At 37.9% G+C, this 24,949-nt stretch overlaps 1 protein-coding gene and 1 long non-coding RNA gene across 2 annotated transcripts in view; one reads left to right on the top strand and one right to left on the bottom strand.

Annotated features, from left to right (window-relative positions):
• Positions 1-13,008, top strand: part of OXCT1 (3-oxoacid CoA-transferase 1) — a gene marked incomplete at its 5' end in the record, with an annotated part of 139,601 nt that extends 126,593 nt beyond the window's left edge. The window contains 2 exon segments of the mRNA NM_001133195.1: positions 3,560-3,661; positions 11,310-13,008. Of these exon segments, the coding sequence (NP_001126667.1) occupies positions 3,560-3,661; positions 11,310-11,351 (144 nt within the window). The 3' untranslated portion in view covers positions 11,352-13,008.
• LOC134761388 (uncharacterized) lies at positions 5,635-6,207 on the bottom strand. Its single transcript, XR_010139945.1, has 2 exons — positions 6,054-6,207; positions 5,635-5,880 (listed from the first exon to the last, which is right to left on the bottom strand). It is a non-coding gene; the product is annotated as an uncharacterized LOC134761388 (long non-coding RNA).
• Positions 13,009-24,949: the final 11,941 nt, after the last annotated feature.

Raw genomic sequence — 24,949 nt, 5'->3', positions numbered from 1 at the left:
ACCATTTGACCCAGCCATCCCATTACTGGGTATATACCCAAAGGATTATAAATCATGCTGCTATAAAGATACATGAACATGTATGTTTATTGTGGCACTATTCACAATAGCAAAGACTTGGAACCAACCCAAATGTCCATCAATGATAGACTGGATTAAGAAAATGTGGCACATATACACCATGGAATACTATGCAGCCACGAAAAAGGATGAGTTCATGTCCTTTGTAGGGACATGGAGGAAGCTGGAAACCATCATTCTGATCAAACTGTCACAAGGACAGAAAACCAAACATTGCATGTTCTCACTTATAGGTGGGAATTGAACAATGAGAACACTTGGACACAGGGTGGGGAACATCACACACTGAGGCCTGTTGTGGGGTGGAGGGCTGGGGAAGGGAAAGCATTAAGAGATATAACTAATGTTAAATGAAGAGTTAATGGGTGCAGCACATCAACATGGCACATGTATACATATGTAACAAACCTGCACGTTGTGCACATGTACCCTAAAACTTAAAGTATAATAAAAAAATAAAAGAAAAGAAAAGAAAAAAAAGAAAGATGCGTTCCTCACCAGCACCTGGGCTGTGATTCACTGTTACCCATAATGTAAGCTTATGTCATGGTGATAAAGTAATTAACATTTATCTCTTAGACAAAGTGCTGTCAGTATTCTGGATAGTTGAATAATTTATTGTGGCTTTTAGGTTTTAGTCTCCATTTTTGTCAATTTTTTGTTTGCACCTTATATCACTAAATGGAAAGTTTCCTAAATATTTCAAAAGTAAGTTTCCTTTTTAAAATTATGGATAGTTGGTTTCCTAATATATCTAATTAAGATTTGATAAATGTGTTAATAAGTTTTTTAAAAGCAATAAGTCAATTTGCCATAGATTTATTCTGCCTGATTACTAAAGCCTTAAATTTTTGATACCACACTTATCTTCTCTCTAAATCATTTCCATGTCTGTTCTTAATATCGTAATCCAGATGCTCTTTTTTTAATTTGTTCTTTTATAAATTGACAGTTGTTCAGAATGCAAGAAAAAGCAAATCATATGAATAGTGCTCCAGACACATTTTCTGCAAAGAATGTGTTCATTTTAAAAAAATTTAATTGTCATTGTGGAATGAAGCAAGCTAATGAGTATACAAACATTCCTAAATTATCCATTTATTTTTTTCCTCTTGAAACACACATTTCTGCCAAAAAACCTTTTTGGAACATAAAATGTACAAGCAAAAGGAAAGTTTACTGAAATATTTTGTCTTACATTTCAACCCTCTTTTCCAGTAATGTCAACCAGGTTATCTGTGAATTCATCAGACAAACCAAGAATGCATTTATCACTGGTCCAGTGATGTGTGTTTCTGGGGAAAAATATTAATCAACTGGAGTCAATAATCATTCCAGGGCTTTGATCTGGCATCACATATAAGTGAGATGTTAAGCTACTAAGGAGTAAAAAGTAAAAAAACTGCTTGTATGCTGCCCCCACTGTCTCAAGGATGGTGCTCAGAGTATGTTTTCTTATATTTGTCCTGTATCACAATCTTGGGAAGTACATTTTTATTATATATGTCTACAGATGCAAAGACAGGTTCACTAAAGGTTGCATAACTGTTGTGCAGCAGAGTGGAATTCTCATTGAACTCAAAGGTCAGGGTTCTTTTCTCTACGTGTTTCTGTGTCTTGATATTACCCTCCTAGTTAGGAGTGTATTCAAAAATGACAATTCAAGCTTTGACTTCCAGGCTAGTTGAAAAATTGGTTGGGTGCGGTGGCTCACGCCTGTAATCCTTGCATCCCAAAGGAGGCTGAGGCAGGCAGGTGGATCACCTGAGGTCAGGAATTTGAGACCAGCCTGACCAACATGGTAAAACCTCATCTCTCCTAAAAATACAAAAAATTAGCTGGGTGTGGTGGGGCATGCCTGTAATCCCAGCTATTCAGGAGGCTGAGGCACGAGAATCTCTTGCACCCAGGAGGCGGAGGTTGCAGTGAGCAGAGATCGGGCCATTGCACTCCAGCCTGGGTGACAGAGTTGAAAAAACAAAACAAACAAAAAAAAAAGATTCTACGCCTGCAAATAATAGTTGAATTTAGGTTAACTCTAGAGGAGAGGAAAGCTCTGGGCTCTGGGATGCATAACATTTTAGTCTGAGAAAGAGGAAACTAACCATGGGAACTGAAACAGGGTACAGTGCTTAATGTGCTGGAGGGTAACTATAGCATGGAGTTAAAGCCATAGGAGAAGCAGTTTTGGCTCTTACGGTTTGAGCTTCCCTTCAGTAAACAATCTGCCTTGAAATAAGTGAGCCTCCTGCCACTGCAAGTATCTAAGCAGAACCCCACTGACTATCTGAGAAGAATGTTTTGAAGAATTCTTGGGTGGAAGATTATATTAAGTGACCTCGTAGGTCACTTCCACTTGAGTTATATTTCTAAGTGTGAAAGCATGTGTTCTAAATCAGATACAACAGGTGGGGTCTATCTGCTGAGGTCAAGCCATACCAATTGGCACTACCAACACCTGATGTTACAGACCAGAATGATGGAATGTTTCAGGTGAGATTGGCTTTCTGGTGCTTGCCCTAAATATAAGCATCTTCATTTGATTTGCATAGCAAAGGGAGATTCCCATGCTCTCTTTTTGAGACTATATGTTTTACAGGACTTAAGGAGAAATTTTAAACAGTTACTTGCGTGTCTTTCAGGACCGGGATAGCTATCCTCTTATAATTACTCTTAGACACTTCAGAGCACCTTCTTCTGTTTCCTGTAATTCTTTACCCAATAGCATTTATAAACTGTTTTCCTATCATTCATGCGCTTTCACCTTCCAAATATTCCCTTTCTCTCTCCCTCTTTCTTCATTCCTTTCTTTGTTCAAATCATTATTAATCACTAATTGACCTTTGACCAAAAGTGTTAGACTTAACAAAAGGGAGGAAGTTTTTAAAAACTGGTTGTAGTGTAACAAATGCCATCCATGGTCAATGCTCATTTATTTTCTGGCATCAACACTGCTGTTCCACAACTAATTGCTGATTAGGGAGTTGGCATTTATTCTCACCAAAGTATCATAGTTACAGTTGACATTTTTTCACTGCTGATTTTTCTTTTTTCCTGGGTCTTGTCTTTCCTTTTTTTTTTTTTTTTTTTTTTTTTTGAGACGGTGTCTGGCTCTGTTGTCCAGGCTGGAGTGCAGTGGCGTGATCTCGGCTCACTGCAAGCTCTGCCTCTCAGGTTCACACCATTCTCCTGCCTCAGCCTCCCAAGTAGCTGGGACTACAGGCGCCTGCCACCATGCCCAGCTAATTTTTTTTTTTTTTGTATTTTTAATAGAGATGGGGTTTCACCATGTTAGCCAGGATGGTCTCGATCTCCTGAACTTGTGATCCGCCCGCCTAAGCCTACCAAAATGCTGGGATTATAGGTGTGAGCCACCGCACCTGACCTTGTCTAACTTGCAAGGTTATTTCTGTTTTGTGCCATATAATAATTATTTTGATGGAAATTGTCATTGTCCTTTTTCTTCCCACTCTGACAGGCTGTGTTTGATGTGGACAAGAAGAAAGGGTTGACTCTGGTTGAGCTCTGGGAAGGCCTGACAGTGGGTGACATACAGAAGAGTACTGGGTGTGATTTTGCCGTAAGTATTTCTGTGAACAAATCCAGCCACTTGTCTTATATTATAGGCTTGATTAATGGGTGTTTACAGGACATGAACCATTAATTTGTGATCATTTTTGGAGTTGACCTTTACAGTGAACAGGAGTAGAAGGAGGGGTGCCTCTAGATGAGAGCAGGTGGGAACAGAGCTGTGCTCTGACTCACAGGCCAAGGTTTAGCTTAGGACTCAGAAGCAGGAAGGGGACACACCACCAGGAGCTGCTAGAAACAAGGTTGAGCTTGAGCTCTGAGCTACTTTATGTTTTGAAGGCCCTTGTAATCCTCTGTTCTTTGGTTATATGGCAGCTGTGCTTGAACTTGATTAACTGAAAAATGTGAGCCACATATGAAGAAATGATACTTCCTTATTTTTAAACCCATTTATGACTTACAACTTTCTCTAAATTCTGTGCCATATTTCATCTGTTGAAAATATTAAAATGTTGGGCCTCTGACGTCACCAGGTTAATCATCACAAAACTGACATGCCCTGTATTTGAAGATAAGTACATAAAACACTCAGACTTACAAAGCAGATAAATACATCAGGGGAGTATCCATTTAAGAAACCTCCAAATCCCTTTTTAAAACAGAATATTACTGAAATATAAATAATTGCTCTTTAATATAAGTGCTTATTCAGAAATCAATCACCTAGCTAATGGCATTGAAAGCATGGCTCAGTCTATTTGAAGTTAACCAAAAGTAAAACTAAAATGTCTCTGAAGAAATGAAGGAAAGTGTATTAGTCCATTTTCACAGAGCTAACAAAGACAACATAAGATTGGGTAGTTTATAGAGAAAAAGAGGTTTAATGGACTCACAGGTCCACATGGCTGGCGAGGCCTCACAATCATGGCAGAAGGTGAAGGAGAAGCAAAGGCAAGTCTTATATGGCAGCAAGCAAGAGAGTGTGTGCAGGGAAACTGCCCTTTATAAAACCATCAGATCAAAGACTTACTCACTATCATAAGAACAGCATGTGAAAAACCCACCCCCATGATTCAATTACCTCCCACCAGTTCCCTCCCATGACACATGGGGATTATGGGAGCTCCAAATCAAGATGAGATTTGGGTGGGGACACAGCCAAACCATATCAAAAAGGGATATTATTCTCATACCTATTTAAGAACCAATCTAATTAAAATGAAATGTATCTATAATGAGAAGAAAATGTGTTAATGTTACAGCTACACATCTTGGAGAAACTAATTTAACAAAAGTTATTTGATAAGTCATACATATATTTTATGTATGTCTTTCTTGTGTACTACATGCTTTGCTTGTACCTATCAGTGCATAACACATTTTTTTTTTTTGAGATGGAGTCTTGTTCTGTCGCCCAGGCTGGAGTTCAGTGGCGCGATCTCGGCTCACTGCAAGCCCCGCCTCCCGGGTTCACGCCATTCTCCTGCCTCAGCCTCCCCAGCAGCTGGGACTACAGGCACATGCCGCCACGCCTGGCTAGTTTTTTGTATTTTTAGTAGAGATGGGGTTTCACAGTGCTAGCCAGGATGGTGTCGATCTCCTGACCTTGTGATCCACCCACCTCGGCCTCCCAAAGTGCTGGGATTACAGGCGTGAGCCACTGTGCCCGGCCTACACATTTCTCTAAAAACGATTTTTGTTTCGTAGTTCATTATCCATATAATAACTGTTCCTGGTTCTCTACCAAGGTCTTTGTCTATTAACCTTTTTTGAATGTCCCTTTGGAAAAAGAAGTCTCCCAGTAATACCTTGCATGCAAGCACATCTTTAATTAGCTTTTCAATAACCTCAAGGGGAAGGATATGCTTATACTTTAACTATTTAGGATTTCTTACTCTAGTGAGAAAAGCAAACAATCTGTAATCAGCTATTCTTTATTTTTTTCTATGTGGAAGAATTAACCTCTTCATCAGATAACATTTTCAAGATCCACAGAATGTTCAATTTTTTTTGCAGCAAAAGAGAATGTACAAAGGAAGACCTGGTTATCTAGTTCTTTTTTTATTCATGTGGGTAAATAAGGAATGAAAATATGAGTTTTTACTGTTCTTGCTTTGTTTTCCAATAAAAGGTGCTGTTCCAATGGAAAATATCTCTGTAGACCCTCTCAATTTCAGTACCATCTCTTCTTTTCACAGGGATATGTAATCTTGTTTTCTCCAAATTAGGATGTTGAGATGAAATGTTAATTTGTATGTCAATGTTGTCCTGAGAATGAAAAGGTATGGTATCAATGGAACCATCCAGAGGACTAGCTTTTGAGCATCTGACGATCAATGGCATCTCTTTAGACTCTGGCAGATGAAATCACATATAACAGGTTGTTTCTCTGTAAGGCTAGAGCTGGAGTGCCCTAATTAATAAAATGTTCTACTTAATACCTGGATTATCAATAAGGATACATTTAATTACAAAAGTACATTGAAGATAGCATTTCTTTCTTGATAATTCAGAAGACATTCCATGTCCTAATTCAGAAAATATTCCCTGTGGTTATCACTGCATAGCTAGCATTGTACTCCATATGTGACTATATACTAGTTGCTTAAGTTCTGTTTGAGAAAAGTCCCTAGAACTCAGCCTTCAACTGGCAGTCAACATTCTAGAAGGGAATGATTGGCCAGTGTTGCCTCATAAAGAAAAAAAGGTAAAATCCTAGTGCAAAACAATTTTAAAATGTGTTGGTAAAAGTTGTATCCCTAAGGATATGGGCAAGTGAATGGGCAAAAGCTACATTATGTGGATATTAGCTGGTTGGGAAAATGCTGGGAATTCCAAAGTAAAAGACTAAATATGACAGCATCAGATAATAGGACGTGACAAAATTTTGGTTTTAGGATATCAAAAAAGAATGATAATGAAATATTTGGGCACTGTTAAAAAAATTACTAAGACTTTTTCATATATATCATAGTGTTATTAGCCATACATAATTAAAAAATGGAAAAAAATATGATTTCTATCACATGAAACATAACTTTAAAAAATCTGTAATGACTGTCACAGTTTTGTTAATGATTTTGTTGATCTTAATTTTGTTGATCTTTTGTTAATGAAAGTTGGAGTTTTCCATCGGAGGGCAGTATCTTGAAGGTCATATATGTCTGGAACTTGGTAGAGGCTGTGGAAATTTTGTTGTAGAAATGCAAATATTGATTATATTTCTGGAACCTTCAGCACACACCCAGAATAAGATTCTAGTCAGGAGCTGTTTACAGCTAGAGAAGCCAACCATATGATTACTCTCCCTCAAAATGTAGATGCTATGAAGATAGGGACTTTGCTGTTTCTTGGGGATTGAGTGCTGAATCCCTTGAGAGAAAGGAACTGAGCAGGTAGAGATAAAAGTATTACTATTATACAGGCTAGAGTGAGGGATGTGGCCTAGGTGTACAGTCACAGCAGGCTTCCCAGTTGTGAACCCCACAGATACAGAGGCTTTGGCTCCCCAGTGCAGGCAGCACCAGAGAAACCCAGGCCTCCCACAAGGGTAGGCTTCATTGCTGAGCTTCCATCCACATGGCTGAGAGCAAAACAGAGCATTGCTTTCTAGGTGAAGACCTCAGTGAAGCGGAGGAGTCAGGCTGAGTTTCACATGTTAAGGTTCCTCTGCCCAAATAATCATTGAATTACATCAAAACGGACACACTGGAGGCCAGGGTAGTTACACGAATAGAAGTGTCCTTCCGCATGGAATGGAATATGAGAAGTGGGGAATAAAGTCTCCCCTGTCCCCAGTGCTATTGGTAGAGCCTTGTATGTATGTTCATGCTCTACAAATGCTTGTGATGCTGTTCAGTAATGCTTTCCTATTTTTAAATAACTGTGGTGAAAACTTTAAAAAAATTTACCATCTTAACCATGTTTAAGTGTACAATGCAGTAATATTAAGTGTATTCACATTGTTATACAACAGATCTCTAGAACTTTTATAACTTGCAGCTCTGAAACTACTCATTAAACACTAATTCCACAGCCTTTGGCAACCACTGTTTTTGCTTTCTGTTTCTATCATTTTGACTATTCTAGATACCTCATATGAGTGAAGTCATACAGTATTTGCCCTTTTGTGACTGGCTTATTTTGCTTAGCATAATATACTCAGGGTTCATCTGTGTTGTAGCATGTATGACAGGATTTTCTTCTTTTTAAGGCTGTGTAATATTTCATTGTGCATATATACCACACTTTCATGACCCACTCATCTGTTGGTAGACATTTGGGTTGCTTCCACCACTTCGCTACTGTGAATAGTGCTGCAAAGAACATGGATGTGCAAATATCTCTTTGAGATTCTGCTTTGAAATTTTTTAGATATATAATTCAGAATTTGGATTGCTGGATCATATGATAATTCTATTTTTAATTTTTTGTGGAACTGCCATACTGTTTCACAATGGTTGCCCCATTTTACATTCCCATTGTCGGTGCACAGGGGTTCTAATTTCTCCATATCTTTGCCAACGTTATCTTCTGTTTAATAGTGGCGATTCTAATGGCTGTGAGGTGATATCTCATTGTGGTTTTGATTTGCATTTATCTGGTGATGTTCTCAAAGTTTCTCATATATTCTGGATGCTAATCTCTTATCAGATGATTTTTGAATGTTCTTTTCCATTTCATAGGTTGCTTTTTCACTGTTTTCTTTGACACATGGAAGTTTTTAAGTTTGATATAGTCTTCTGTCTTTTATGCTGCTAGGGCCCAACATTTTCACAACTAAGGAATCCTTTGGCTTATTTTTCTCCCATTGTCCTCAGATTTTGAAAGAAGTCTGTCTCCCAAATATTTAAAGAGTCAAAATGATGTCCTATTAAAGCTGTGACAAGCTAATGAATATGTCAAATTTCTTTATTTTTTGGCGATACTTAACAGCATTCAGTATGCCAGTTACTTGATGGGCCAAAGTATTAGGTTGATGCAAAAGTAATTGCGGTTTAATAAATGGTTTTGCCATTGAAAATAACGGCTTTCAATTGGTTATTTGGGTTGTTTCTTTTCTGATGAATGCTTAAGCTATGTAAAATAGGTGTTTTTATAAACCATATGTCTATGGACCTCTTTTGAAACAATATTTCTTTGATTTTATCTTCTTAACTTAAAAAATTAAAAATGTATTCCATATTTAAACATTATGTGGTAGAATAAACTTCCAGATGTCACTAGTCATACACCCAATGTATGTTCCATATTGAGCTGTAAAATGTGAATAAAATAGAACTAATTTATGGTTCTTGCTCCCAAGAGCCTTGGCTTTATTCTCCAGGCAGGAATATACCTAAACCACCAGTGGCAAAACAAACAAACAAATAAAAAACTAGTAAAAGCATTGTTTGTTGATATGTTTGCAGTGGAATCTGAAAGAAGCTGCAGACATTCCTTGCCTAATTGAATAAATTTATACTGTCAGTATCTACTATGAACTGGCATTCTACCAGAGTCAAGCAATATACTTTTGGGATATTAATGCACTGGGAAGACAAATCATTGGCTTGTCTTCTATACCTAAATCATGTCACCTTGTGCTTAGCCTGCAGATCACATTGGCAGAATAAGCTCCTCTGGCTTGCATGAATTTACAACGTTGATGAGACTGGGAGAACAGAATGAGAAATGGTGGTTTAGTAGATGTTTTTCATTAAAAAGCAGGCAAAGTCAGTCTATATAAAGTGTTATCTTATTTTTGATGTCATTTTTCACATTGAAAATGTAAATGACATTAAGAGCTCAAAATAGGGCTGACATGACAAGGAAAACGATCATATGTTTAGTTAAAAAAATTAATGTGTCCAGTTTCTTTTTAAAGGAAGTGCTATGAAGCATCTATAGAAAATGATTTGTAGTAAAAAAGTTTCACTAAATTGGGCCAGGCACGGTGGCTTACGCCTGTAATCCCAGCACTTTGGGAGGCTGAGGCAGGTGGATCACTTGAGGTCGGGAGTTCAAGACTAGCCTTACCAACAGGGAGAAACCCCGTCTCTACTAAATATACAAAAATTAGCTGGTCATTGTGGCACATGCCTGTAATCCCAGCTACTTGGGAGGCTAAGGCAGGAGAATCGCTTGAACCCAGGAGGCGGAGGTTGTGGTGAGCCAAGATTGCGCCATTGCACTCCAGCCTGGGCAACAAGAGCAAAACTCCGTCTCAAAAAAAAAAAAAAAAGTTTCACTAAATTATTTCCACAGATGCTCTGTTGTTTAAAAAAAAGAAAGAAAATGAACTGTGAGACATACTTATCTAAATATTAAATGTTATTCTTAGTAGAGTTGAAAATCTGTGCGTATGTGTGATATTACTTTTTGTCTACTTATTCTGTTTATTTTGTCTATATGTCTACTCTTAGAAATAAGTCATAATGTGTTCCCATTTACCATAAGCTATATACCAAATCGTGCTGAACTTTTTTATTCTTGTTTATTCTTATTTATTCTTTTAGTAGACATTTTTGCCATTCTGGTTTAATATTTTAGTACAAAAATGGAAGACAAGACATTAACTCTTGATACTATGAAGAGTTAATTGTGAAGAGCTAATGCAGACGTTATTTATAAATGAACTAAAACTATTTAACCTTATGAAAGCCAAATGACTGCCTGTTCTTTCAGTTTTTAATACTGATTTAACCTCTATTAGGAACCTCCCTTCTAGTTCTTTGAAACTTATATAATTATCTACTTATTCATTCATTTGTTCGTTTATCAATTTAAGAAAATATGGTTTATTCTGGAAGGTAAAATGCTAATTGAGCTCATTTCGATTGCCACATCTTTCAGAATTTCAAAAAGCACCCAAATTTTGGTATTTCCTGCTTCCCATGGAGACTGTTACTAACTAGAACCCAATCAATATTTGCCATGTTGAATTAAGGAATCTGAACCTGGTACCACACTTTGAAAAATCTGTCACAGTTAAACTGACCGCTTATATTTATGGTTCTCCTGCAACCGGCTCTACCTTAAATATACATGCATTGTCACTTTTCTCTGCTTGCAGATTCGCAGGAAAGCATTGACTGTTTTATACACTGAACATAATTATAATCAACATTTAATTGTTTTAATGCTATTACTTCCATATTTTAATAACTTGGAATCCTCTTATTGCCTTTGTATCATTTCTATTCTGATTATGAAATTTCCGATAAGATTTATCATTGATCATACGTCTCTTCATTAATATGTATTTAGGTTATCCAAAGATTACATAAAGCATCTTTCAACAAAATTATGAATTGGCTGGATCTATTTTGAGGTTTTGGAGACTTGGGGTTTGTACTGTGTCTTAAGTGAAGTCTCAGAGGCATCAGTCTCGGAGATCAGTGATCCATCTGACGGGGGGCTTGGTTACTGGGATCCTTTGTTTTCCTCTGCTCCTCTTCCACCCACTCCTTGTTGCCAGCCTTGTTCATCCTTAATTTAGGAGCTAATACAAGAAGGTTGAGAAGTACGAAATACCCAAAATGTAAACAGAACTGTTCTGTCTCAATGTTTCAGGGTGGAAAATCATATGGAAACTCCAGGGAATGTCCATGGCAAGGCTGCTTGTTGCCTACATGATTGAAATTTGGAAATTAAAAGGAGAGAGATTTATATCATGCAGTTTTTCATAATTTGATTTTTTTTTCCTCTTTTACCAGGTTTCACCAAAACTCATGCCAATGCAGCAGATCGCAAATTGAAATATGGATATTTGTACCAGGCTGCATGTTTTTCATTTTAAACACATAGGATTTAATTGAAAGGACATCAATAATCATAATTGTGTATTTAACAGGTGGTTTTTGATTAGTTTTCTTGTGTTTCAGACTTTATGCAGCCATATAAACTGTTCTCTAGGCATGCTGTGACATTTTAATAAAAAGCAAAAGGAGCATTTATAATTATCTCATTTGTTAAGTGCTGAGAAGGTTGTCTTTATAATAGGTAATTATATTGAATGCATTTTCACTGAATATGGTATGTATGCTAAATTATATGAACCTTTTCCCAAGAAGGCCCTAGAAATTGATGTGGCTTTCCTCTTAAATATTAATTATTAGTCCTGTAAGAAAGATAACATATGTGATTTTGTGGTTAGGAGAGTTGCTGTCATGATTGTTTTTTCTTCAGCCTCCTCTGACTTTTCTTTTGGGGCTTCAGATTTTATGATTACATCTTGTCCCCATAGAACATCCCCCTTCCTCCCATACTGCTTTTAAACAGATGCCCAAGAAGGCAAGCAGGAATGTCTCTTGTGGGGGAGGGAAGGGAGAAATAACTAGTTCAAACCAACTATCTATCTATGCTTTGCAAAGACTAAGGCATATAATAGGAAGAGGGCTAGAAACCTAACTGATTCTTCTCAGTTTTCTCATTTTAAAACAGCCCAGTATTCCTTTGTATCCTCAAGGGTCCTTGAGAATACTTCTGTTATTGAGACCCTGTGGACTACTTGTACTGTACCTCCTCTCAAGCCAAGAAGGGCTGTGGGATAATTTACCATGAATCCTTAGTAGCAATGATAGCAGAGTTAAAAAATAAAAGATGTTTTACTTTCAGGCTCTCGTTTTGGTTCAGAGGAGATTTTAAATATTGAATGACACTTCTACAGAACAACGGTTTTTCTTCTGCCAAGGCTACTTCCTTTAATAAAGTGCCTTTAATTCAGCCTTATCCAACTAGGGAAAATAATGATGGACAAGTCTAGGATTTGAAGAGTCAGTGAACTTTTAGTGTCAGGGAATAAACATGGTTGGGTAGATTAGGTTTGAAAGAAACTTCCTTAGAGGTATTCTCAATACCAGACAGGGGCCCATGGGAATGACTTCAGAAGCATCCCGGATAATAGATGGGTAAAAAGTCTAGGCACCCTGAAGAACAGGTGAGACAGCTGGCTTCTGGACAGCGGTAGGCATAGTACAGTACAATATATCATTCCTCTGGTCCTAAATATAGAAACTTATTCATGTTTTTAGGTGATGGTGGTCGTTGAAACTCACTTCTCTTCAGGTGTAGCTACAATTGTGTAATGTACAATATTAGAGAAAGGAAAGGCTTTTTATGAGTAACACACACCATATATAAAACAGCCTTTCTGGCTGACCACATGGTTAAATGCATACCTTCCCAGTGCTGGGGGGAAAAATGACCCTTCTTAGAATGTGCAAGTTCCATGAGAGTAATATATTGATATGATTTTGAAAAGAATTGTTGACAGTTACATCTTCACACTTGCTTATCATTCCAGTATGCATCTTTAAGATAATGTGATTCTAAGTAGATGACTTTATATTCTTGATTAAAGAGTGCTATACATGTTAAAAATGCATTAAGGAATACAATAAATATTCCAAAGTGGTATAGATCAGTGTGACTGTCCTTTATTTCACTTGGGAATGGCATTGCTAAATGTGGGAATAATGCAACAGATTGTCAGGATAGCTAACAATAAAGTCAGCACACATCACCACTTCTTTTTTTTTCCTTTTCTTTTTTTTTTTTAATTTAAGTTCTAGGGTATATGTGCACAACGTGCAGGTTTGTTACATGTGTATACATGTGCCATGTTGGTGTGCTGCACCCATTAACTCATCATTTACATTAGGTATATCTCCTAATGCTATCCCTCCCCCCTCCCCCCACCCCATGACAGGCCCTGGTGTGTGATGTTCGCCTTCCTGTGTCCAAGGGTTCTCATTGTTCAATTCCCACCTATGAGTGAGAACATGTGGTGTTTGGTTTTTTGTCCTTGCAATAGTTTGCTGAGAATGATGGTTTCCAGCTTCATCTATGTCCCTACAAAGGACAAACTATCCTTTTTTACGGCTGCATAGTATTCCGTGGTGTATATGTGCCACATTTTCTTAATCCGGTCTATCATTGATGGACATTTGGGTTGGTTCCAAGTCTTTGCTATTGTGAATAGTGCCGCAATAAACATACGCACATCACCACTTCTAGTCAAGTTGTTGCTTTTCTTTTTATCTTACCAGAGAAAAGATATTGTTCTTCTAGAAAGATCAAATGAACATTGAGTTTCACAACTTGCTCCTTGTCAGAGCCTGCTATGTTTATAAAAATAACTTATCCAAGGCTTCATGTGTGAATCCTTGTTCACTTTTTATGTAACATTTTCCTCTACTGTACACATTAGTTGCTTAGTGCTGTGAGTTTATTTGCATTTTGAAGTGGCTCTAATGGTAGTCTGCTCAGCACCTGTGTTGCTGCTCCTCTGGTAACAAAGGGGTGGGCATGTCCCCAGGATTTGCTACTTCTGGTAGGTCTCCTCGGTCGACAGTGGTTATACCCAGGGTTGTGCATATGACCAAGGATGTACCAGTTTATTTCTCCAACATTTAAAAAACAGATGAGAAGTCAACTTTCTTACTCCTCTCGGGCTATGAAGCCATAAGAATGTGAATCTGACACCAATACCCCATTTGTCTGCTACACACATGCACACACCTAGCTAAGTTCCAGCTAGAGAGAAAGAAACTGATACACAAAACATGGAGCTGCATAGGAAGTGTGTCAGTGGGGGCATTCTGGTGGTATTTGGATAGATGGTTCTGGAAGTGCTTAAGGTCCACTTCCCTCCAGCCATGCCTGGATACAGTTCATAAATCTTCTTTTTGCTTGAGCAGAGTTTTTGTCACCTGTAAGCACAGTGAAATCATACAGCTTTTGTAATTCTTTTTCGCCACGGTGTCTCACTCTGTCACCTAGGTTGGAGTGCAGTGGCACAATCACGGCTCACTGCAGCCTTAGCCTCCTGGGCTCAAGTGATTCTTCCACTTTAGCTTCCTGAGTACCTGAGACTATAGGTATGCACTACCACACTTGACTAATTTATTTTTTGTAGAAACAGAGTGTCACTATGCTGCCCACACTTGCCTGGAACTCCTGGCCTCAAGTGATCCTCCTGCCTTAGTCACCCATAGTGCTGGGATTACAGGCATGACCCAACATGCATGCTATAATTCTTGAGTTCTGAGAGGGACCTGGTCTCCTAGAGAAATTATGCAGAATATGAGCAAAACTGCTTGTACCTGGTCCCAGAGAACACAAGAGCATTTCTGGGCATTTACAGTGAGTAGGGAAGTTATGAGTAGAGGTTCATTCTCTTCCAATCTCAGTATATTCAGCACAAGTTTGGGATGTTATTTCAATGGAAGTATAAGCAAAAATTTAATCAATAAGTGGGTTTCTTTGGCACTAACTTCCTCCCTTTTCTCAGGGTGTGATCTTGAGTTTCTTAAGCTTATTTTTAGATCCTCCATCTTTAAAATAGGGGAGAATACACTGTTTTCCATTGTGGTTCTATAAGATGTAATTGAAATATCTGGCTGTAAAACTGACATCTTTTAAAAATGCTGTGCCATCATATTACCTTGGTGACAGAATTGTTTATTGTTCCTGTCCTTTTATTTAATGACTATACTGCCTTCCCACTGGAGACAATACTGAATATCAAAGTGGATTTAAGTATAAATACCAGTAAGTGTATGTGATCTGAGTGCACATCTGTGTGACATATTTGAAGATCCTGCCTCCATAAATTGACACATCTGTGTAAAATCACCCAAACACCCCTTGTGGATCACACAGCAGCTTCCATGAGCATGATGCCTGCAGTACTCCAGATAACTAATTGGTAACTCCTTTGTCTATGGGAAACAAATGCGTTTGATTGTGGTCATTATCACCCCTCATGGGGGGCCACTCTGGATGGTCCTGTTGGAAAGGGCTTCAGGCAACTCTACCTTGACTCTTGCATGGCCCACAGTGTGTATGTTGGAAACACTCCTATTTCTGCTGACAAACTACAGTATCCCAGATGCCCAACACAGCCATTTTTTTGTTTTTGGCTCACTCCTAAACACCAGGTATTCTATCTCTTGCCCTTTAAAGTTTTTAAGAGGAAATCAGGCAGTTCCAGAAGCTGGCATATAAAACCTTGGTGTTCCCTTGGAAGACCCTCTGTCTTAATGTGGGGATAGAAGGTAGCTTCTCCCATTTTGCATTCTTGGGGTTGGAGTACTCAACTCTCCAAACTGTTTCTGTAATTGCTCTGTTAATATTTATTGAATCAACTTGCTGGTTGAAAACAGCAAATTTAGCTGAGGAGTTCCCTCAGCTAAATAATTAGGTAAGACCTTAGGAAGAGGTAAGAAAAGAAAAAGAAACAAGAGGTGGAATATGGAGGGCATAACACAGGAATAAAGAGACCTGCAGTGGTCACGTTTAACACTTGATAATTTATAAAGTACCCAAAATATGCTAGCTAGCTTATTTGATTCTCGTAATAACCTGCCAGGGAGACATTATTACCTCCATTAAAGTTAACTTGATTAGTTGTAAAGAAGTAATGTCTGTCAGTTCTTTAATCAAATTAGCTTTTCAGGGCTAATGTTGGATTTTGCCAAGGTAGTTAATGAGATGTGAATTAAATCCCCTGAATAGAACTAGATTTGTGGCTCTTTGGTAAGCTATAAAACAGAGTCCAAATTCTCTAAACCTAATGGAACAAATATTCAAATTTTGTTCCCTCTGCCCTCACAGCTGTTATACACAACCCAGTTTATTTCAAGTAAAAACGATGATGCCACCCACCAGGCAAAATGTCCCCATGGAAGACTTGTAATTACCCGATGTGCTTACATGAAAGGTTCTATGTAGGTAAGCGTGCTTACCTGACATCAACCAGAGGGACTGACAGGCTTTGCTTTATCTTTGTGGCTGAGCAACTTTCTGAAATTGTTTGTTTGCAATTAACCTTTACCCACGTTCAAAGTCAGAGTTGTACTTCAGACTAATTCAGTTGAGCCCCAGAAATAAAGCTAAGATTGTTACCAAACTGAGCATGGGTTACCTGCTTGACACAGCAAAGCCAAACACTGATATTGGGATATGCAGCAAGAAAAAGTGAGGTATTTATTGCAGGGCAGCAAGCAAGGAGAATTAGGCAGCTCATGCTTAGGACCCAAACTCTTCAATGGCTTACATGTAAGGGTTTTTAAAGACAAGACGACAGAGGTTACAGGTGAAGTCATAAGTCAATACATGGAGGCTGTGTACGTTGGTGTAGCCTAAAAAGGCAGGACATCCTGAAGCAGGGCCCATAGGTCATAGATGGATTCAAAGCTTTTCTGATTTGCACTTGGTTAAGCTTTGCTTAAAAACTTGGGGTCAGTAGAAAAAAAGTGTTAAGCTCTGGCCTGTGGGCATGACTTCCTCCAGGCCCCTCAGGAAGAAATTCAGAATGAAGAACATTGGTCAGAGTTCAGCCCTCAGTTCCCTAATATCTGAGGTCTGTGTGCCAGCAAAGAGCATTTTCCATTTGTTGGGGATCTGGGTTTCTGAAAAACAACTCAGGGACATAAATTAAGATGTTCTCTTGAATTTCTATAGGGAACCAAATATTTTGTTGCTCTCACTTCTTTGGCTGTTTTAAGCTATATTTACCTTTTTGCTTAACAGGTTGCTCATAAGGCTAGCTAGCCACTTCTCAAGGATAGCTAGGTGCCTGGGATTTTCCTTGAAGGGACTCCAGGTTTTCTTTTATTTCTGTGCTCTGTGGGCCCATCAGGCCTCAAAGAGGGGTCCCTGCTCCATCTCAATATTTGTATCCTGAAAGTAAATGTTACAGGTGACATAGAGGAATGCTCAGTGAGATCTAATAGTTTCCTCCAACAGGAAAGACAGGATCCATGGAAAGAAGAAAACTGGTCATGGCACTGGAGCCTGTGGAGTGGGTTGGGGTTCGGGTTGGAGTAAGAAGGCATTAGTGTTCAGCGAGACACACTTTATATGAAACATTTAAGTGTTATTATTGTATTTTCTTTAAATGTTAAGACAGCATCAATTTTAAAATGCACTATGATTTTGTTTACTTTTTTATCACTTAGAAATTTTATTGTGTAGATACTAAGATTTTTTAGACTTCTTCTCAGTCCCAGGTGAGTTCACCAATTACTTCCTGCCCGTTTAAAGCAAAGAAGAGTCATTAATGGATGTCTTGTGCAGCTGATAGGCATTGCAAGCAGTTAATGACCCAAGAAAATTGACCAGTCTTGAAGTCTGTGCATTTGCAATCCAGGAGCTTATCAGTGACAAGAGGGTTCAAATGGTCAAAGGGACAGGATCAGGGTGGGGATCAGGTCAGGAGAAGGGTGGAGGTGTGGGGAGCTGGTGCCTGCCTCAGCGACCCCTCTGGAACAGTAGTGCAACCAGAGGCCAAGGGTGCCAAGACAATTGTAGTGTGCCATCATTTGTGAGATGCATCTCAATTTCAGAGGTGATAAAATGTGGAAAATTGTTTATCTTTGCTAAAATCAGTGAATTGCAGGGAGTCCTCTCAGGCCTTTCTGAATTGGCATAATGTTTGATTTAAGAATATTTTAAAGAAACATCTTGTCATTACATTCTATTACATACAGCACTGATTTCATAGGAAATAATCCCTAAGGACCTCTTTCACAAATAAGAGTTGGTAATTATATTAGTGTGTATGTAAATAAGTGCTTAAAAATGGTTCCCCAGCAATCCAAGTGTTTATTATGGAAACTTTCCATCATGATTTGCCTTCCAGGTTTGTCTCTGTGTCCTCCTAACCTTTTCCCCTCACACCCATCTTTTCCATACACACAATTTCAGTTTCAGGTATATAAAAGTTTTGCCTGTAATCCCAGCACTTTGCGAGGCCAAGGTAGGTTGATCACCTGAGGTCAGGAGTTCGAGACAAGCCTTACCAACATGGCAAAACCCCATCTCTACTAAAAATATGAAATTAGCTGGGCGTGGTTCATGCCTGTAATCCCAGCTACTTGGGAGGCTAAGGTAGGAGAATCGCTTGAACCTGGGAGGCAGAGGTTGCAGAGCTGAGATCGTGCCATTGCACTCAAGCCTGGCCAAAAAGAGCGAAACTCCATCTCAAAAGAAGAAAAGTATATCTGTGAAAAAGTTTAAATATTGGAGTGGGTGCAGTGGCTCATGCCTGTAATCCTAGCACTTTGGGAGGCCGAGGCAGGTGGATAGCTTGAGCTCAGGAGTTTGAAACCAGCTTGGGCAAGACATGGTGAAACCTCATCTCTACCAAAAATACAAAAAAATTAGCTGGGCATGATGACACACACCTGTAGTCCCAGCTACTTGGGGGGTTGAGGTGGGAAGATTGCTTGAGCCCAGGAGGTTAAGGCCACAGTGAGCTGAGATCGCACCACTGCACTCCAGCATGGGTGACAAAGTGAGACCCTGTCTCAAAAAAAAATAAAAAGAAAAATTTTTAATGTTGTAATTAAAGATATTTAACATGGTATAGATACTCAAATATATAAACAAAGTACAGAAGGCCAATGCATCTGAGGAGGTACTTCTATTAAGTCAGCAGTATGAAACTCCATATGAGATTGTTGAAGTGAACAATGCCATTTAGGATGAATGTGATCAAATTGGAGAATGCACAGGAAAACAAATAATTAAAAATAATACAACTATGGAGAAAGAATAAAATGCCATGGAATATTTAACTTGCAGAAGAGACGTTAAAAGAGTGATTTAACAAGAATTTAGAAAACTGCTGTTTATAACTAAAGAATGGCCAGGCCCAAAGGGAAAGAAGAAGAAGAGGGTGTGGAATTTAATTTAGGCACTAAGCAGCATTTCATGATAATAAGATTTTAAGAAACAGGAATTAAATGACCTATTTATTCATTCATTTATTTTAAATTTTATTGCATATATTTAAGGTATACACCATGATGTTCATTTATTTACTGGTAGGAATTGAGGGGGAGAGAGAGAAAGGGAGAGAGAGGAGAGGTGTTGGGTAGTCTAATTTGGAGACAGTTCTGGAATCTAGCATTCCTAAAATCTGGTATTCAAGGAAATTTCTACTGGCTTTACAGTCTGGATTCTCTTTATAAATGTATTAATTCTCTCATTATCCAAAAAAACCTATTTGTATATGCTTGGCAAACAATAGATGGTCAATAAATTTTTAGTGAAAGAGTGAGTGAAGAGAATATGAACTAATAAATAATTCAGTGGCACAGGATCATATTTAGACAAAATTCAGATAAATTTCTGAATCATATTTAGAAATTAGATAAATTTCTAACTCCAAATAATAACAGCAAACAAGTACAACTGGCCCAGAGATACCAGGGATAGTTAAGGTCTCTCTCTGTCACTATCTCTTTCCCCCCTCTCCTTTCTTTCTTCCTTTTAAGAGATATGTATTGAGCAGTCTTATCAGTCAGAGTCCAGTCAGGAGACAGAAAGTACATGGTGAGTTGAACAGGGAAAGTTTAAAATAAAGAATTGTTAACTATAACAGGAAATTGGAGGAATGCATAATTGACTAGTAAGAAGTAAAGCAAATTCTAAGCACCATGAGATTAACAGCTATAAGGAGCAACCACTACACTTTGAGTTGAAATAGAGCATCCAAGGAACAGGCCTCCAGGGCTGAGATCCAGACCGTGTTCAAAAGTGCATGGCTGTGGCTCACTGGATGGCAGAGAAGTCAATGTGATGCTATGCCAACAGAAATTTCTCTAAATCTGCCTCTGGGATGCAACAGGAAGCTGTCACAGAGGTGCAGCCATGCTTCTCCTGGTGCCACAAAGCCACCCGAAGAGGTGCTAGGGAAGTCTGTTAACAGGGAGCTGTCTCATCTGGGGCATTCCACTGCACAGACACCTGAGAGAATGCTGGGGGATGTAGCTGGCTGCTGGGCCCCATAGGCTGCCAAATACTGCAGGAGCTATGAATGGGAAAAGCCAGTTTTGCTGTGATTGTTGGGTACTGGGGAAGCTATGTGTGCTGCAGGACCCTGGAAAGAGAAGCACACCAGAACTAGGATAAAGCTCTTCCTCCTCCAGTGTCTCTCTAGCACCTTCTATTGACAAAGCTTAATATAGTGCCAGTTGGCAAAGAAGTCATATTTGCAGGCTTCATCTGTATTATCTTGGAGAAAGCAATGAAAGGTGGATTTGGAGCCAGAAGTCAGCAAGATGCTAACTGACATAAGTACCTGCTATGAGCCAGCAGTGTACTAGATGCTAGGGATATGGCAATAAGAAAGCATATTGTCTCACCCTCATGGAGCTTAGATTCTAGTGGAGAGAAATAGCTCTTAATCACATAATCACCCTTAAGAGTTAACTTATAACTGTGTTGAGTTTTCTTTTTATGAAGAAAAAGTATGAGTGCCATGAGAGGTTATTTTAAAGGATCTTGAAGTTATATTAATATTTCTTACTTGCCTCTGTTCAGCACATCCTTACATTTGCCACAGGTTGTTCAATAAAATGTGAAAGCATGTGTAAAAAGAAGCTAAAGTGACTCTTGACAATAAAAACCAACCAACCAAAAAAAAAAAAAAAAAAAGCCCTCAAAACAGTATGGAGATCAAGTAACTTAATATCCGTGAAAAATTACAAAAAGAATTCAGCCACAAGGCAGAACTCTGGTAAAAGTGGTTAGAGGACAAAAATCAAATATCACTTGTGCTTGATTTGAGAAAATCTGAACTTTAAAGTTTCAGTGAAATAATAGAGTTATTAAAAGGATATGAAATAGAATGATTCTGGCCCCAGGTGAAAGCCATACCACTCAGTGGTTATTGTAGTCATTTGATTACAGATGTTTTATTGTGGAAGGATATTACATAGATACAATCTGTCCTGAAGGGGTCCATTGAAATACTCTGGTGACTCAGGAAATGCAGCAATGAGAATGCTGCTAACCAAACTGAGCCAGCTGTGTTTTTTAGAGAAGAAGCAATTGTGAAATGACCTCATTGTCATCTGTAATGACATGGAGAAGCAGAAACGTTCCAAGGACATCTGAGCTGGTGTTAAAGTCGAACATGTTTATAAAAGTTAACTCTGGCATAAACGTAAAACTACTTTATATTGTTAGAAGGGAAAAATGAAAACATAAAATCATTTACAAACCTGTTCTATACATGGAATACATCCATTTGTTTATCTCATAATGGCTATCCAATTAATAAGGAATTTTTTTTTTCATTTAACAAGATCATAGCACAAAAAGATCTATCAATCTACCAATATGTATACAACCTATAAGTCTAGTCCAGAAAAAGAGCAAATGTGTTTTAAAAAATTACTGAAACAGCATAAGAAGTTCATCTGCCAAATAGGTCATAGTTTGTAAGCACTAATTTTAATAATAAAAATAGAAAGCATTTTGAAACTTTGCTCCACAACCAACTTATGTCCCTTAATCTCGGGAATCTCATGACTTGACCTTGTCAGGAAAAGTATTAATTTGTGGGTGAAATGATTGGACATGAGGATTTGCTTAAAAATACTCTGTCAAGTAATGATGATAATGACAATTATAGAAAAATCGATGAAGTAATATTGGCAAAATTTGGGTAAAGCTAGGGGTGACAGGTACATGAAAGTAAATTATACTCTTCTTTACTGTATGTTTGAAATATATTAGAAGGGTTTTCAAAGGAAAGATATAAATGCAATATCCATTATAGCATATTTATGATAATTACAGTTTTGAATAAGAAAATTTAGTGATGTTTTGAATAAGAAAATTTAGTGATGATTCCCTGGGGTTGGGATTAGAAATTTAGTCAAGAGGAACTACAGTCTCAATGGAAGACAGAAGATGAGGATGGATTTTTTTAATCAAGTTCATTTTTATTATTTTAATCACTAATAATGCAAACCCCAGAAGAATGAAAATAAGTACAAAAAGCATGAGATACCATCTCACACCAGTTAGAATGGCAATCATTAAAAAGTCAGGAAACAACAGGTGCTGGAGAGGAAGTGGAGAAATAGGAACACTTTTACACTGTTGGTGGGACTGTAAACTAGTTCAACCCTTGTGGAAGTCAGTGTGGCGATTCCTCAGGGATCTAGAGCTAGAAATTCCATTCGACCCAGCCATCCCATTACTGGGTATATACCCAAAGGACTATAAATCATGCTGCTATAAAGACACATGCACACGTATGTTTATTGCCGCATTATTCACAATAGCAAAGACTTGGAACCAACCCAAATGTCCAACAATGATAGACTGGATTAGGAAAGTGTGGCACATATACACCATGGAATACTATGCAGCCATCAAAAATGATGAGTTCATGTCCTTTGTAGGGACATGGATGAAATTGGAAATCATCATTCTCAGTAAACTATCGCAAGAACAAAAAACCAAACACCGCATATTCTCACTCATAGGTGGGAATTGAACAATGAGAACACATGGACACAGGAAGGGGAACATCACACTTCGGGGACTGTTGTGGGGTGGGGGGAGGGGGGAGGGATAGCATTGGGAGATATACCTAATGCTAGATGACGAGTTGGTGGGTGCAGCGCACCAGCATGGCACATGTATACATATGTAACTTACCTGCACATTGCGCACATGTACCATAAAACCTAAAGTATAATAATAATAATAATAATAATAATAATAATAAAAGAAAAAAAAAGAAAAAAAAAAGCATGAAAAAAAACAACATTATTAGCTATCAGGGAAATGCAACTTTAAGCCATACTAAGATACTACCACACACCTGACAGAATAACTAAAATAAAAACAGTGACACCACCAAATGTTGGTAAGGTTATGGAGACACTAAATCTCTCATACATTTCTGGGGGAATGTAAAATGATATAGCCATTCCGGAAAACAGTTTGGCAGTTTCTTATATAACTAACATGTAGTTTACTGTTTGGCCCAATGAATGCACTATTGGGCATTATTCCAGAAAAATGAACTTATGTTGATATAAAAACCTATACAAGAATATCAGCAGCAGTTTTATTTATGAAAGTCAAAAACTGGGAGCAGCCCAGATATCTTTAAATGGGTGAATGGTTAAACAAACTGTGGGAAATCCTTAAATAGAATACTACTCAGCAATAAAAAGAAACAAACTATTGATATATGCAACAACTAGGATGAATTTCCAGGAAATTACACTGAGAAAAAAAAAAAGCCTGTGCCAAAAGGCTATATACAATATGATTTCACTTATGTAACATTTTTGAAATGATAAAATTTTAGCAACAGAGAACATATCAGATGTTGTCAGGGGTTAGGGATCTGGGAGGGAAAGTAAAAAGAGGTTTGTATGGTTATAACAGAGTCACAGGAGGGATCCTTGGGGTGATGGAACTGTTCTGTATTTCACCGGTAGTGGTGGATATATGAACCTACACATGTAATACAAGTGAACAGAACTAAATCACACACACACAAGTAAAGCACAAGTGAGCACAAGCAATATGAATAAAATGAGTATATTCTCATTAACCTACTTGTGATATTGTAACATAAGTTTGTAAGACGATCCCATCAGAGGAAAATAGGTAAACAGTACATGGGATCTCCCTGTTGTTATTTCTCACAGCTTCATGTGAAACTAAAATTATCTCAATAAAAATTTCAACTACAAATAAAGTTCAAAAATCAGTGTTGAAAGGCTGCCTTTTTAATCTGCTCAAACCCTTGATAGATGATCTTCTTGACTTTTTTTCCAAAGGGAATAAAAAGAAATGGTTGTACTCTTCCTACTAATCATAGGAAGTTCTTTACTTGGTTTACCTAGGAATGCCACCCACTGGCTAGATGCCTCTAATCAAGTTTCTTAACCTCAGTGGGTAGGTTTTCTAATATGTAAATGGATATAATGCCTTCCTCACAGGGCTGCTGAGAGGATTTAAAATATATCTTAAGTTCCTGGCACATAGTTGCCAATTTAAAAAATTCTTCTTTACACTAGAGATAATGTTTCATTTGTAGGTTTTTTACAGTCCCTGCTTTTTTTACTTTGGCTCTCCCATTTGTCTTTGGGAATTTCTGTATGTGTTTATGTATTATCTGGAACATGAATATATTATATACAATAAAATTTCTGGTTAAGAGTAAAGAAAGTTTGGAGAGAAAGCTTGAAACTAGTGACCCAAAAGAAATGTTGGATTATCTGTGATTTTCAGTGATCTGTCCTCTTCCTGGCCAAGTGTAGCATATGAAATCAAGAACTAGTGGCACTGAATGGCAATTTAAAATGCTGCTTAATTAAGCCATTAAAGATGAATATAAATTCTCATGGTGATTTTTCATCAATTCTCGTTTATTACCAAGGACACCTGTTGATTTAAAAGTGTGGAAGTACTGAGTGAGAGCTTGTTCTGGCCTTGTAATGAGAAGTTATGAAATATCAGCATTGTCCCATTAGTAACTATGTGCATATCCAGATCCATCTAATTTTATGAAGCAGACAATGAGTAT

The sequence above is a fragment of the Pongo abelii genome, chromosome 4 (assembly GCF_028885655.2).
Source record: "Pongo abelii isolate AG06213 chromosome 4, NHGRI_mPonAbe1-v2.0_pri, whole genome shotgun sequence".
In the NCBI taxonomy this organism is placed as follows: domain Eukaryota; kingdom Metazoa; phylum Chordata; class Mammalia; order Primates; family Hominidae; genus Pongo; species Pongo abelii.
Note: the sequence above shows the minus strand (reverse complement) of the source record. Positions and strands in the feature narration are given on the sequence as shown.